A 17272-nucleotide genomic window follows, 5' to 3' on the forward strand; every position below is an offset into this window, starting at 1 on the left:
TGTCAGATTTTATAATTGTACTTCCGCATATTTAGATAGGTTAGTGCGGGATAGTATAAAAGTGATGTACTACATGCTGTCAAAAAAACAGTTGAGTGTACATTTGACTAGTGGTCAGTACCATATCTGTCTGTGTGACAGCTGAAGATCTTTGTGGTCTGTCGTCTAATTATATTTTTATTCCTGTACCTGGGACGGCCTGCTGTGTTACTGCTTTTAGCTGCTGAATATTACTGCTTTTAGCTGCTGCAATTACTCTGCTGAAATAGCTGCTGTTTATAACTGCTGTTGTATATCTATTCTAATTCTAGGGAAGCTAGTGTCATTTTGTTTCTGTAGTGTTTCCTAAGTGGCTTAGTTATAGTCTGTTTCTTGCTTTAGCTAGTTAGTAATTAGTTTAGTCTAGTTAGTAAGGTACTAAGAGTAAGGTGTTCTTGTTTTAGTTTTAGTTATGGGTTGGTTGTAGTAGTAGGATATTGTAGATCTAGACTAGTTTATTGTAGTTTGTTTGTCAATCTAGGTCTAGGGTAGTAGTTGTAGTGATTTAGTTAGATAGTATGTTTGGTTAGTTTGTTAGTGTTTGTAGTGGTGTAGATTTAGAGGGTTTTAGTTCGGGTTCAGTAGTAGTGATTAGTCAAGTTAGTGTATATATTATATTTTACTATTGATTTATTTTTATGTAAATAAAGTTTCTTTTTGTTTTATTTATCATAAACTAAAGTTTGTTATCTTGTTTTCATTTAGTTAAGTTAGTATAGTTAGTTGTCTGGTTACTTAGGTGACTCTAGCCCCTTGGTCATCATACCGAGATGCACAGATTGAGCCCACCCAGTAGCGCTAACATCTGCCTACTGTTGGTAAATTTTAATGTTGAGCAGCAGAGAATAGGTCCTCTCCCACTCGCGCCTGCCTGACCTGCTCACATCTATCTCAAGTTAAATATGTGAATATAATAACAGTTTAGCTATATTGAGTTGCTCACATAAGAAAAAAACTTTATTGGTTCAATTGTACTAGCAGTTTGTAAGCGACAAACCAACGACCAAATAACAAGGAGAGGGGGCGTCGAAAAAAATGTTTAATTTTAACTTATCTGAATATTAGTAAAATTACATGTTTAAAAATTAAAATATATTAAGTGGGAGATGTCATTTTATCTTCTAATAAGATTTTGTTAAATGTAGAATGCTTTTTGCGAGGTGCGTATGCAACAATATGGGTCAAAACGTTTTGAAGAAAACATTTTTAAACATCTCCGCTAGTGTGATTCTTCTGAATTTTTTGTCTCAGAAGTCGCATTTCTTCCGCCTATTGCAATTTATTATAGTGACGACTTTTGTGTGAAATAAAAAAAACAACGTCCGCGACAGAGACATCTTAACACGAAGAATGTTTTTTAAAAAGATCACGCCCATTACAAAAGTACGTGCGCAATATGTAGGCCTACCTTAAATGTCAATCGCATAATAATATTGGCCAGGACTGCCTCTTTATTATTAGATTAAATATGGCCCTCGACTTTTTTTTTATTAGGATGACAAGTGCGTTCTGAAAGAAAACACATCAATATTAGCTTTTTTAAAACTTTTCTCTTCTTATTAAGAGAAAAAGGCCAGAATACACTTAGAGCCGAGTCCCGCCCGGAATTAAACCCCTTAGCGACTTCAACGAAAACCTGCCGCATCTTTAATTCTATCTCCATTAAGAAATTTTTACAACGCTTAAAATTTATCTAGGCAACATGTTTTTGGAAAAAGTATTGCCTATAGGTCTATTATATGTTGTTAAGTATTTGTTTTATGTAAAAAAATTCAAATGAAAGTGTTTTAACTAATAAATTGCATTAAGGCTATATGGGACACTTGAAATCTTTTTTTTTTTATTTATTAATCAAATTACTCCAAACTTTATATGTATACTCCCAATGAATTGCCATAAAAAATTGTGGTTTAAAATGTTTTCTTATAATGGTTGTCATGGCAACGGCCGCCATATTGGATTATTGTTTATCGTTTTTAAATCGCTAAGGCTTTAAAACTATTTAAGATATTGCTAAACAAAAATATACAATGTGTAGAACAATCATTCCAGAACATTTTCTATAAATTAGTTTTTAAATATAGTAAAAAACTTTTTTTTCTAACCTTGCTAAAGAAAAACATTTTTTTTTCATTTTTCTAATATTTTATTGCAATAAATACAAAATATTAATTGAAACTTAGAAAATGTAATATAGAAGTTGTTGTACATGGTATAAATAATAAGCTGGACAAGTTTGATTGATTTCTATGCAGAAATAGTGAAGGAGTAGTAAAAAAAAGTGAATAAAAATAGTATTTTGAGAAAATCGAAAAAAAACGAAACAAAATTGGAAAAGAGACATCTGTATATCTTACAAAAAAATATTAAAAAATAAGTAATTATTTGCCAATCATGAAAATGATATTTTTATGTCCAGAAATGGTTGGGCTATTTAAATTAGGTTAAAACTGAAAATCGAAATATTTGACCTGTTTACCTAAATTTAGTGTCCCACATAGCCTTAAACCTTATAACTTAATTTTGCTATTACATAATTTCATAACATCGAACCGAGCCGAACCCGAACTTTAGACCTGACCGAACCGAAACGGATCTATAGGTACTCGTCATCGAACCGAACCGAACCCGAGCTTTTAAAGTTGGGTTCGATTTCCATCTCTAATGTAAACAAGGAAACTTTATATGTTATTAGTTTTGCTCTATTTTCTTATTTATTATTAAACTAGTGTTGTTATGTACGCCTTTCGTTGGGGTTCTTTGGGTTAACTGTTGGCTAAGTCACAGCAATGTGTTTTGCGAATTCATAGAAGATCTGAGTAAAATAAATGTTCATTTCTTTTGATTGACCAATAATATGGCTTCATATCTTCCGAACGCGAGCTGTTCAGTTTAAGACGGGAATCTTGTTCAATAGTTCACAAGAAAAGACTAGCTCTAGATCTACTACCTTTGCTGCTCTTGGTAATGCCTATTGCTAAGTCTAGATCTAGACTAGATTTTTTTTTTAAATAACAATTAAACTATTAATTTGAGATTTAGATCTATATAAAATCATTATCTACAAAGATCTCTAAATTTGGGTACACACTTTTATTGCATCTGAGATGCATGATTAGAAATGGATCTGATAGATCTAGACTTAAATATGGAAAAATATATTGTCTTAGGTTTTCATACAGAGATTTAAATCTAGAATCAAAATAAGATTGAGATCTACCTAACTAACATCCCGCCCCCTACAATTTCTGGTCAATGTGTAAACCCATCTGTCCACCATTTCGAAATAGTTTTGTTTTAAACATGGATTCTTAGTTATTTCCAGTCCACATAGATTTATAATCATAGGAACATAAGCACACGTACCACCTTGCTGACATTTTTTATGCTCCGAACTGGTGATGGTTTCAGGTTCGAATCCTACCCGTTGCCACCCTCACCGTCCTATGGGAGGTTTGGGTAGACATTTGACGATCTAGTGAGAAGAAATATCCAAAACACGTAAAACAGACAATCCAGAACTCTAGCTGAGATCATCCTATTGACATGAAGATCCCAACCAAACACAAAAAAAAAAAGGCAAGTTTCATTCGTTTACTTTTGTTTCGTTTACTTTTTGTTTCGTTTGAGAAACCCTAAAATAAGAAAACAAATTTTATACAAAGCTTTTACAAGGGAAAGAAATGTGCATTAATAGCTATTTTTATCATTACTGATTTATTTCCCTTCATCAATATCAAATTTTAAAAAATTATTATCATTATTTTTTTTATTGATTTAATAATAAATAATATGTACAAAAATTGTACCAGACAGACAGAGTGAGTTGATGTAAGCTTGTAATAATAAACAATTTTGGTGTAAAAAAAAAATTAGCATTAATGTTTTTGTTGGCCCCGAAGGACACATACATTCAAAGTGTAGGGATACACCAAACTGACATCCCAAATGTAACGGGAACAAAACAACTTTTTTTTTTTACATAAAAAATACATTTAAATACAAACAGACATACAAATATAGATATGTATCATTATTGTTTTAAATACATAATAAAAAAAAACAATTTTGGCTAAAGGAATTAGCGTCGAAACGAAGCCAGCACGCCCAATTGGTTTCACCATCACGTCCTGATTGGGTTATTTCCTTAACAAACCACTGATAAATTCAATAGGAAGTGGAAAGATTATTGTTGAGTTTTTCTCTGCAGAGATGCTGTTTAATGTTTGTAGATAACGAAGCTGCAATGCCGCTGGCGATGTTCCAATTATATCAGCAGCTTCTTTAAGGGCGACTGACGCCTTCTGTTCACCTTCAGCAGCTATTACCTATAGGAAAAAAAATTAGTCTAAGTAGAAATCTGGTCTAAAACTTATTAGACCTACATTGCATTTAAAATATTTAAAGCAAAAAAAGAATTGAAATGAAATTATTGCAAATTAAATTTCAGATACACTTTATATAAATAGTCCAGTAGCCATATTCATATTAAACAAACTTTGAGGATTTTTGTTTTAACATTGATTAATTTGGCGCCACGGTATTAATTGTGTAAAATGTGGGTGGGTCTGTCACACTCAGATCTCAAAACCTAGAGGAGAATCTTAGAAAATATATTCCTTTGAACAATCAAAACAAAATCATGTCTTGAATCCGATTGGGGCCGCCTCTGAGTAAGTGTGATAACACTAAACCTTTTTGTAATCTTGTTTTTTCCATCTTTTGTGTTCAGTGGATTAAATGAAATCCTTATGAGATCATTAGTGCTGTATTATGTTTATCATATCTGTTACATTCACATTTCAAAATCAATAAGCGCTTTTTAAAATGAAATCTCACCAATCCTAAAAAGAGTTATCGCATTTAATCCTGAATGCTTGAAATAAAGAAAAACATAAGATGAATTTGTTTTTTAATGCTGAATTTGTTTTTTTAAAAACTAACCTTCGTGTGCTAGCTTTGCTGTGAACCGATCGCGGTTTTTAAATAGCACAATTTAAAACATCACCAAAAGAAGCATCCTGATTAAGACAGTTAAACTGTTTAGAATAAGCGATTACCAAAGAGCAAGTCTGCAACATTTTCAAAAACGTAAAGCCAATGAAAGCTGGAGGGCCTGATAGAATAAAAGGGCGAATCTTAAAAGAATGTGCTGAACAACTAGCTGAACCTTTCTTAGAGATTTTTTCCACTTCATTACTAAATCACGAGATACAATCTGTGTGGAAGTCGTCCATAATTGTACCTGTGCCAAAAAGGTTTCCAAACCAAAGGAAATGAATGACTTTAGACTTGTTTCAATTGCTTCAATTGTGTCTAAATGTTTAGAAAAACTGGTTAAAATAAGTGATAGCAAATGTTATTGTTTTGTCAGGCCCGTCTCGTTATTGTAACCCAGTAACCCACATTGGTGACATGTCGAAAGGGGGGGGGGGATAATAATAGATAGGGGGATAATTGAATTCCTTTTAGGCCAATATATATGGACGATCTAACATGAATAAACCAGCATTTAAACAGACAAGAAAGTATTTATTATCTTATCTTATCTTATATAATACAGACGTTACTTCAAAAAAGAAGATGATTACGTCCTACGCGTCATGCATTTAGTCATGCATATTAACCAATGACTTAAATTCTGCCAAGTCACTGGTTTTCCTGGCTAGCTCAGGCAACCCATTCCATGCTCTAATAGCACTAGGGAAAAAGGAGTATTTGTACAAATTTGTCCTAGCATATGGGACGAGGAATGTGCCTTTATCTTTAATAATAATAATAATCTTTATTATCCGTAAGGAAATTTGTCTTACAATTTGTGCATTATGTCTTTCAGAGTATTTTATTAAATTTTGTTTTTGTATTTGAAGATTATGGTTCGATGTTTTATGTGTAATTGCTACTTTACTTTTGAGTCTTCTGTCCTGAAGGCTTTCTAAATTTAGTGATTTTACTAATGGTGTTACTCTAGTCAAATGTGAATATTCGTTTTTTATGAATCTCACTGCTCTATTTTGTGTTTGTTCCAGTTTCTTAATGTTTTCTTGAGTTGAGGGGTCCCATACGGAGGATGCATATTCTATTATTGGCCTAACCAAGGTTAAATAACATTTTAGTTTTATGTTCTTATTTGATTTATAGAAATTTCTTTTAATAAACCCTAATGCTTTGTTGAAATTTTTTTATAGTTTCATCAATATGTGGATTCCATGACAGTTTTTCATTTATTATAACACCTAGGTATTTTGCGTTTTTAGTCTGTGTTACTGGTTTGCCATGAATAAGATAAGTGGAATTAATTTGTTTTATTTTTTTTGTTACTCTTAACAACTGACATTTTTCTGGGTGGAAAGACATGCTCCAATTTGATTCCCATTTCTGTAATTCATCTGATTCTCTTTAAAATATCTGTGTCTTGTGTTGTTTTTATTGTTCTATATATTATGCAATCGTCTGCAAATAATCTGACTTTTGTTCCTGAAGTAATGCAATTTGGTAAATCATTTATGTAAATTTAAAATAGTAGTGGACCCAAGACTGTTTCTTGAGGTACACCTGAGTTTACTGTTATCGGTGTTGATTTAGAGTCATTTATTATTACAGTTTGTTCTCTCCCTATCAGAAAGTCTTTAGTCCACTGATGCAGTGGACCATTAATGCCGAAATATTTTAATTTTTTAAGCAAACTATGGTGGTGAACTTTGTCAAAAGCCTTGAAAAAATCTAGTAAGATAGCATCTATTTGTTCACTATTATCTCTCTACTAGCCCACTATTACATAATGTTTCTTCCGATAACGTTTGTAGTAAGTTGGACCCTTTACATTTTTTGCTTACCAAAAGTGTAAAGATGTAGACGATGTCATCCTAAATATTTCAAATTGTGTCTACAAGTATATGTAAGCTCCCTCAGCACGGGACGAAAACCCGTCGCCAAGCACTATTTTCGGTATTGAAAGCCAACAAAATACATATTTTGAGGTATCTACAGTGCATTATCTTGCTATTAATTTTTTTTTTTAAAACCTAATGTTCTATTCTTACTAACTTAGATCCTCCCGCGCAGTTCGGCGCATTGGGCGGAAAGCTGTTTCCACAAAAATCTCTCACTGGCAATGTCTGAAGCCTCTTCCCACCTGCTCTGAGAACCTCCATGAAAGTGCGGGGTGAAGTTGTACTAGGATGTCTCTGTTTTCGCTTTCCTCGTATTGTCCTCCATGTCATCGCAACTATGCGTAATTCATTTAGTCGGAGAACAAGTCCCGCAAACCTCATGCGATGCTCTGTGAAAACCTTATAAAGGGTCGACTCCCAGTTCGGCCTAGGATTTCCTTGATTGAGACACGATCTTTATAACTGACTCCTAAAATTTGTCTTAGCCATCTTTGTTGAGCCAAATTTAGTCTTTTTTAATTTTGGCGGACTATTCACTGTACTTTACTAGTGGAGCCCAACCACTGGTAGAAATTTGAAACCACTCTTGGCTACTTTCTTAGAATTAGGTGACTGTACTTTGCTTTAGATTTTACATTGAAAAGGAAAGTTTTATCGTCAAAATCATCTATTGAGGGATTTTAAACTAAAAAATCTCTGGAGTATTTTTTTTAGCAAATTCAAAGCCCCATTTAGCTACGCTCATAGAATTTGGTGAGAGTAGTTTGCTTTAGAATAATATTGAAAAGGGGGTTTTCAAACTCAAAACCATCTAGAGGGTTTTTAAACTTTAAAAAAAGACATCTGGACGAAGGGGGTTTAAACTCAAAAACCCCCTTGGCTTAGTTACGCTCAAAGAATTTTAGTATATAATTTACTTTATTTTTATATTAAAGAGGTATTTTTTTTAGCATCAAACCCCGGGTAGGGTTACGGGGTTTTTAGCCCGAGAATTAGAGCATCTGTTACAATTAAATTCTGTATCTCTCCCTTTCTCTCGCTCCCCTCTATATATCTCTCTCGCTCTCTGGAACACCCATTTTTTAAAACCAAATTTCGTAATTTCTCCGACATATATATTTGACATGATTTGGAAAGACCCGGCTCCCAACACATACACGCATTCATAGTTTTGGCACGTTAATTCTAGTCTCACTTTAAACTTATCCCTTATCCCCTAGCCGCTAACAAGAAAAAGCTAGTCCTTCTTCGACCTCTCAATGAAATCTATATTATATTTGGACTATGACACTCCCCCCCCCCTTTATTGGTTGCTTTAATTTGTTGTATTCCATCTTTCAAACAAAGTACTTCACACCACATACGTTTCTACCTACTGCTGTTATAACCTGTTCACCTCCCCCCCCCCTCCCAACTAACCTTTTTTTTCTACGTGCGAAGTAGGTGATTTGTGTTTATGCCGTCGGATGTTAATGACCTGAGATACTGTGTAAATGTGTTGAGAAACTTTTGTTATGATTTTGGATTTCTCGACTGAGGATTGTTTTCTTTAATTTGTGTTAATGACTCGGGATATGTCCATTTCATAAGGAGTATTACTTTTTACAGGGAGCATTGACTGATTCTAGTAGGATTATTCTTCTGCAATCAGAGAGATACCAGCGACCCGGTAAGTTATGTTCTTTAGCTCACTTCCATGTTTGAACAATATCACCAGGCCAAGAGAAACAAACAATTCCGAATTGAATGCCACATTCCCGTTCCCCTTTCTAGATTGATCTTTGTATTTTCTTCTCTAAAAAAGTATCAATTTGGTTTTATCAATTCATTGTAATCGTTTGTTTGAATAACATATGGCTCCTTTCTGTCTCGGAAGATAATGGATGCGCCACTCGAGTCACTGATTTTGGTTTTGTCTTCAGACGGGACAGAATCTGGTGTGACTAATCAAGCCAATACTGGAGCGGCAGAGTTTTGCCACAGTTCGTGCATGTATATCCATTTTTTAAAAGCTAGCTGATAGGGCAGCTTTATTTTTCTTTCTCATAACTAATGCAGCTTCGTTTCTTTTGCTCTCAACGACATTCATACCAGCAGGCACCCTCTGTCTCCATGCTGTCCGGTCTTGGACCATCTCCTCCCACATACTTTCGTTGATACTTGTGGTCCTCATGTCTCGCTTGCAGACATCTCTGTAGGTTAGTCTTGTGCGGCCCTTGGGTCTGCTCCCTGCACAAGCCCAGCATATAGGATGTCATTAGGGATTCTTCCGTCCGAGCCAGCGTAGTCTTCTCTGTGTCCGAAGAGCATAGATGATGTGCATATTGGCTAGTTTCAAAACGTCCTGGTTAGAGACATAATCCTTCCAGGAAATGCACATTATTCGTCACAGGAAGCGTAAGTGAAAGCTATTTAATCTATGCTCTTGATACATCTATGTTGACCAGCTCTCACTACCATAAAGAAGAGTTCTCACTACACAGTCAGACATTGTAGACTAGAATTTTGGTTGACATACAATTTGGCATTTTCCCAGTAGCTCTTCGAGAGTTTTACCATCGCTGAAGAAGACGTTCCTATTCTTTTTGCTAGCTCAGTGTCTAAATCTATTGTCACTGTATTTTTCTGTGATGCCGGGGATTCTTATATAGATATAGACTCTAGATTTAAATATCTTTAGAAATTGAAATAATGAAGATCCTTGTCTCTTTAAATTCCATCTACCAACTGACGCGTTTAGCTCAGGTAAAACAAAACCACAGGCAAAAACCACGCCCAATCATGTGATCAAATGATGCCACAAGTTCTCTTTGCATCTCTTGATGTAATTGCCCTTTATGGCGTTATGTAATTGATTTTTGGAAAGGCGATGCTCAATACCAAGCTATTGGAGGGGTTGTAGGATTAGTTAATTGATGTCCGGGTATAATAAAATGAACTTGCCCAGTCTTCTACGTGACATCTAGGGTGTTGGTGATTTTTGATCCTAAGAAGGTTAATTCCTGCACCATCGTAAGGGTGTGATTTCCAGTATGTATCGCGGGTATTTCTGCCAGGATTTTGGTCTTGGAGAGAGTTATCGTAAGGCTCTTGTCAAACAGCTGCCATAGCATTCACTTGCCTTTGTAATCCTTCTTTTGAGTGAGATATGAGTCGGAGAACAGCAGATCCCTAATCAAGATACGCAGTCTCTGCGTTTTGGCTTTAAGGCGTGCCAGGTTAAAAAGCTTTCCATCAAATCTAATGTGGATATATAGTCCATCTTCTATGGATTTAAAAGCACTGGTAAGAGTACAGCTAAGAAGAAGAAGCCGAATAGTGACGGAGCTAGAACACTCCACTATTGATGAAGAATGGCCTAGAGGCGAAACTGTCAAACTGTACAGTCCCCTGCATATTTTCATGAAAAAACTGACACATGTTTCCGTAGCTTGTTTAGATAGCCGATTTTCTCTAATACAGCAAGCAGACCAGTTCTGCTGATAAGGTCAAAAACCTTTGTCAAATCAATATATGCTTTAAAGAGGGTATGCTTTGGTTCTCTGTTCTTCTACTCAAGGTGCCGCAAGGAGAAAATCATATATGTTGTGGATCTACCTGCCTTAAAGCCACACCGCGATAAACTGGTTCCGTCAAGTTCTGCAGCCTCTTCATATTACTCTAGCATAAGCCTTTCCAACTCTGCTAAAAAGTGAAATGCCTCTATAACTGTTACAATCGGAGCGGTTACCTTTATTTTTTGTAGTTACTATGTTTGAATCTTAATTCCTGGGGGACCATTTCTTCTTCCCAGTACAAGCTTAGCAGTTCATGTAATGGCTTGATTAGGGCGTGCTTTCCAGCCTGAATGGCTTTTGCAGGAATACTATCTCTCCGGGTGCTTTCCCGTGTGCATGCATGTCAATGGCTGCGCTCAGTTTCTTTACAGAAGGTTTGGTTTTGAATTTTCGGCACATCCTTACAATTCATACCATGTCGTGCCCATAATCCCTCAAGGTTACTTCCTTTATCTAGGTTAAGTGTTAAGAGGAATTTTCGTCTAATTCGTACAAAACTGAAAGTGATTTGATCCCTTTTGAATGACAATAGATCTAGATTTATCTTTATCTATAAGATTTTTTTTGTACAGTGTTATAAAATACCAATCCTTGCTCTCTCTCTTTCTCGAAACTCTCGAAAGTCCAATCCCATGTAAACCATATGTATAAGCACACAAGTATTACCCATGTTACACAAACGCATTCACTATCACTATGAAATAAAATAATTTTTGGTATGTGCCAATACTGAAATGTGAGTGACAATCGAGGCACATGTAGCGTAAGCATAGTCATCGTAAAATTATCTTCATGTTAAGCAAAATTCTTGTACTAACACTGTTTTGGTCAGCAGAAGACCTTAACTGAACGATGGTTCAAAGATCTTAGAAAATTCGATCGTTTCAACCCTCGCATAACCGGTATAATTGGTTTGTTGGATACATATTAAAGTGTGTAATTTATAAGACCACCTTTTGAATAATATTTTATTTGATAAGTATTCAATATGAATTCATATGCCCTTACTACATTTCAAATACAACCGATTTTTTCCCTAGTAAGGAAAAAGAACCCTTCAACCCCGTCTATGCGCCCCCAAGTTTGAGAAAAGCTGATTTAGATTTTTTTTAAAGTTTGAGAAAAGCTGATTTAGATTTTTTTTTAAAGTTTGAAGAATTTAATGGTTCCACTCGAAAAAAAATGTCTTCGTAAAATGATATTAAAAAAAGCTTCATATTTAAGTCATTAATTTTGTTCAATACGTCTGCATGTACTTCCTTTGTTACAAAGCTCTAAAAAAAAAGTTGGTGATAGAAAAATCTGTCACTGAGAAACGGTTGGGAAAAGTCGACTAGGAAAAAAGTATCTGGGCTCTATCTCATTTTTTAAACTTATACTTACAGGTTTCTTATGAATTCTAAATTTTCCAAAACAAAAGTCTTAAATAATTGCCTTCAATTCATTCCAGAGAATAAAGATTTTAGAACATAGGGGATTACTTCAAATCTGTCACATTAGTTAAATATCCTGTTTTAAAAATCAAGTTTTCGCTGGAAAATGGGAGGTGGCAATAGAATAAAAACGATTATTTATTAATAATGATTGCGATTTTCATTAGTGAAAAGGGCTGGGGGCGAACCGATATAAGAATTGTGTCGGTGGAGACTATTGCCCTTCCAACGGTCCACCCTGGTCTCGAAAACATTTTTTCTTTCAATATTATAAAATGATTGAATTTGAGATTGGAGTGCGTAACGACAAACTATACAAGTGGTTTAAAATAACGGAGTAAGTAGCATAGATATACCGATACAGATATGTGGCTGATTTTGTTCACAAATTATGATTTCTGCACAAAAATTAAACCGTTCTCCCCCACCCGAAGGGATAGATGCAATCGCCCCCCACCCCCACACAGAATCGGCAAACGTGCTTGAGTGACGGTGACATAATATAAAAATTGGTTACAATATAAATAATTAGTATATTATATATTATTAAGATAAGTAAATTGAGTGATATCTATTGAAAACTTTGCCTCCCCCCCCAAAAAGGGTTAGGATAAGGGGGAGGTAGATACAATGGCCCCACCCCACCCACGTAATAGGCCAACACAAGTGGAGGGGCCGAAAATCTGTATATTATTAAGATAAGAAAATAATTTTTTACACAAAATGCATGACTTCTCTGTAAAAAATCGCCCCCCCCCTGCAGCTAAAGGGTTGGGGAGGGGGGAATAGATGTAATCTCCCTTAGTACCCGACAACATATTTGAAGGGGAGGCTACATAATATAAAAAATGGGTTAAAAAATAAATAATAAACACATTTTTAATATAAATATTTTTTTACTCAAATTGTGTAATTTCACTATATAAATTCACCCGCCCCCCCCCCCACCCGGGACCACTAGTGTTTTAGATACGTATATTTCTTTTTATTCTTTTAAATATTATAACTGTCAAACTAGAGTTTTCCCAAACTATCTAGTAATTATTTCCCCAATGATATAGATCTACATTAACTGTCAAATTTCTAGAAAAATCTTTAGAACCATTTTGAGAGCCTTGTCCACCCACCCTTTGCCTACCCAGAACTTTCCACTCCGAAAGTGAGACTTGAATAGAGGTATTGTCAAAATAAGCACTCTATTGTAAGCTATGCATTTAAAAAAATGAATATTTCACAGGCAGTTTTTGTTTATCCGCGACAGTTTTGTCAGCTCTATTTTTATTTGTGTGTAAGGTAATTTATGATAAAATGTAACACAAACTCCCATTATTATAATTTTTCTATAAGAAATAAATATTTATATATATACATGAGCATTAAAATGGATTTACTTAAATCAGGTAATTTAAATTATTAATTGTGGATTATTATTTTGTGTTTCATTCAATTCGAAGTTGTGTTTCATGTCAGGACGAATAATCCGTAACTTAAGATCTACACAGTGATCCGAGGAAATATTTTTTTCATAAGAACACATTGAAAGTGTACAGTGAGATAAGCTCTCTATTTTAATTTCAAGTTGGATACTGAGATTGTACCTTTGCCCTAGCATCGCGTGCTGCTTCAGCCTCTGCTGCCATTGCTCTCTGTAACTGGGTTGGAAGACGTACATCCTTGCTGAAATAGGGATGCCATAGGTACAATAGCTGCATATTTAGTCATCATTAGAGAAATACAAACACTATAGATATATAACGTAACTGCCACATCATTGCAATGCAATAAAATAAAAGACTCCAAAGACAAGTGGGGCTCAGCATTTCCACAAAATTGAATGTCTACAGTGCTGTAGTGCTCTCCCTTCACTCCTAGGCATAGAGTCGACCACATCAAAAAGCTTGATTTCTTCCACCTATGCTGTCTACGAGAAATTCTAAAACTGCATTGGTTTGACCACATACCAGATGTTGAAATCCTACAGTTGTCCAATATGGACAGTATCCATGCCACAGCAAAAAGGTCACAATTTCGATTAGCGGGACATGTAGTCCGCATGCCAGACAATCATCTTTGCAAACGACTTCTTTACGAGGACCTGTGCAGGAAAGCGCTCCCGTGGGACGCTAAAAAGACACCATTAAGAGCTCTTTTATAAGTGCGATATTGACATTCACGGCTGGGAAACACTAGCTCTCGATCGCTCCTCATAGCGTGAAGTCTGAGTGTCGGAATCACGAAATACGAAACAAGGAGAGTGGCCAGCATGAAAGGACGTAGATTCAACAAAAGCTGAGAGAAGCCTATCTCCAATTGACTCAACTTACCCGTGCTAAGTAAAGCGAGGATTGGACTTAACACTCATCTTTTTGTGCATAGAAAATGAGAAACGTGCTCATCTTCAAACACGAAAAGGGGGGGGGATATATATATATATTACCCGACCCCAAGCATAACATATCAAGACCAATCGCTGTAGAATGCCTGAACGTCACAACCTGTGGGCAGTTTAGACCAATAGATCATTGCCACGTCACAGGTCAGTGTTCAGACCTTCTATCAGGATTGGACATGAACAGGCAGCGAGCAGCCAAACAAAACATCATTCATGACTTATACAGTAAAGATGTTCCTTCTTAAGAGAAGATATTATTAAAATATTCTTGTAAGGCACATAAATAATAATAAAAAAAAAGATTACTACTCACATTTCAACCCGCTCGACTTTAATTCCCCATTTATCTGTGGCATCATCAAGGACATTCTTCAACATATTAGAAGCCATTCAAAAAAATATTGAAATATTTACACCAGAAGAAATATATCTCAACATACTTTTATCTAAATCATACGTAAAGTTAAACAAGATGACTAAGAGCATTTGTGTTAATATAAAAAACTCGTTTATGTTTAAGCAAGTGGCCTTCGATCACTCACTCTTTAGTAGCATTCCTTGGGTGTAACCTGCTTTTTGTAGGCATTGTATTAGTTCATGGTTTTATAAAGCTGACATTGACTGAATAGTGTTTTTTGTGTGTGTAAAAGTTATTAAAATGAAATGTATGAAGAACTATAATATTTTGAAGGTGGAGGTAAACAAAATACTTGAGTGAGAAAGCGTTACGACGTAACAGTGATTTAAAAAAAAAAAGGGTTCCGACTGTGACGGGACGTCAGCTGAATAAAAACAATCAACCTTCCCTAAAATAAACACGTGATTTCTCTAGTTCTTGTTGTGTAAAACAACGTAACACCTGTGATTTCCTCTCCATCACGCGTCTACTCGAGCGTGGCTGAAGATTAACCTTCACACAGATACATGCAGCCCTATTTAAATCTTCTTATTCTTTATCAGACCACTGCTTCCTCAGAGGTCAGTTAAATTGCGTGCCTCGGTGTAATATTCAAAAAAAATTCAAAAAAGGACACAGAACAGCCATTATTAAAGAGAAATTTGAATCCCTTCGCTGCTTCAGAATCATCTTCCCCTGTAAGTCGGATATTTTGTACTAGTCGACCGGCGGCGTAGCATACGCCGATATTTTGCGGCCTTAGGCCACTGCAACCTTTGCGACCACAGTGGGCCCCGCACTTTTATAGGACCTACACTTTCATAGGACCCGCGCTAATTCTAGGTGTATAAATTATTAAGTTAAACCATTTTATAACTGATTTCCCGCGGCCACCTGTCGTTTTACCAGGAGCTCATGGAAATCTCCTGAAATTGCAAAATATACGAAAAAGTCCTGGAAATCTCCTATCTTTAGATAACTCATAAAAATTTATGAAATATGTAGACAAAAATTGTCATTCAATATGGAAAACGCGCGATACAAAAAAAAAACGGCATTATCCCGTAATATTTGGAATCTGGTGAAAGAAGCTTCTCGCGCCTCAAACTAATGAAGAATTACTTTCAAACAATTCTTGTAGATAGATTGAAACATTTGGTAATTCTTGCTATTGAGCGTGGTCTATGTAGAAAACAGAATTCTTATAATATACTGTATGACTTCAATACACGCAAGGCTCATGTAGTAATTCTGTGCGTAGTAAAGAATTAATAAAATGCAAAGACGAATATATTTTGTAATACAAACTTTTCACTTATTATACTATTCGTCTTTTCCCCTACACAGGTGAGCCATGGCATATTGGTAGGAGTTACATTGGTAGGAGTAACGCTGTACCAAAAACCACAATCCATAAGTCGTCAGGTGACACCGACCATAAGCAAAATAGCGCTTATGAAATATTGTAATATTGAATTAAGAAGCCGAAAAAATGTCAGTGATTGTATGATTGTGGTTTGATGCACATGTTCAACTTAGATAATATTAAACGATGATCGATCAGTCCAACAGTTCACTCCGCATAGAGCTTTTGTGACTTGGACATCCTGTCTGTCACACTGTCTGTCAATAATGAAGTCTAATGTGGTGCCAGCTATTGGACCTGGGATGCATCCAAGATTGTCTTTTTTTTTCTGTGTGGTAACTGGAAAAGTGTATTTGTTACTCTTACTCTCCAACACTAGTCTGCTTCATGTTCACCGCCATGGTCAAAGATGCCTTGCGAGACGAAACACGTTATCGCATTGACACAAATCTATTGAGTGTTCAAAGACTTAAAGCGAAATAGACCATAGGACTGCTATTCCTAAAGGCCGTGCCTTAAAAGCCTCAAGAAAACTTTCATTAGAGCTTGTTCCTCTTCGCCAACCCCTGTACAATTTTGGACTCAGCATCAATGTAATAAATACAGAAGTGTTGTACCTACCACTCCAAATAAATCAGTCATAGAACCAGACATATTCAAAGATGGCCAAAAACTAGAAAATGTTAAAAGGTTTGACTATTTCTGAGGCACATCACCAAATGGTAACCTAAATAACGAGTAGACTTCAAGAACAAGAACAGCAACTTAAATTAAATTATACTTAATCTTATATACATCAGAATCCTGGACCTTATATTTCCACCACATTAAAAATACAAGTTTCTTCCACCTACGCATTCTAAGAACGATTCCTCTGGTGAATTGATTAGACAACTTGACAGAGGCATGAACAGTAAAAAGCTTCCAGTTTCAGTAGGCGGGACAAAACTCTCCCTTGCAGAACGCCATTTGTAATGCCCACTGATTGACTTCGTTTCCCTTGCAAGCAGCCCAAAACTTTTTGGTTGTTCAGATATTCTTTTCTCCATTTGTACATTCTGTGGGCTATGTGACTGTCCATTAACTTCAGTCAAAAGCTTGTTCCCAGACCTAAAGGAAACGTTTTCCAGATCAACTCACAAACAATCGTTATTGGCTTCTGTTCTTCAAATCCATTTTCTATCTCTTGTGTGAT

At 35.5% G+C, this 17272-nt stretch overlaps 1 protein-coding gene across 5 annotated transcripts in view; it reads right to left on the reverse strand.

The window, feature by feature from the left end:
• Positions 1–3313: 3313 nt before the first annotated feature.
• Positions 3314–17272, reverse strand: part of LOC106064682 (band 7 protein AGAP004871-like) — a 98602-nt gene continuing 84643 nt past the window's right edge. For all 5 annotated transcript variants that reach the window (XM_056040458.1, XM_056040457.1, XM_056040456.1 and 2 more), the window contains exons 7-9: positions 14628–14683; positions 13521–13599; positions 3314–4367 (exon numbers count right to left, since the gene is read on the reverse strand). In XM_056040458.1, the coding sequence (XP_055896433.1) occupies positions 4179–4367; positions 13521–13599; positions 14628–14683 (324 nt within the window). In that variant the 3' untranslated portion in view covers positions 3314–4178. The remainder of the gene's footprint in view (positions 4368–13520; positions 13600–14627; positions 14684–17272) is intronic.

The sequence above is a fragment of the Biomphalaria glabrata genome, chromosome 9, assembly GCF_947242115.1.
Source record: "Biomphalaria glabrata chromosome 9, xgBioGlab47.1, whole genome shotgun sequence".
NCBI lineage: Eukaryota > Metazoa > Mollusca > Gastropoda > Planorbidae > Biomphalaria > Biomphalaria glabrata.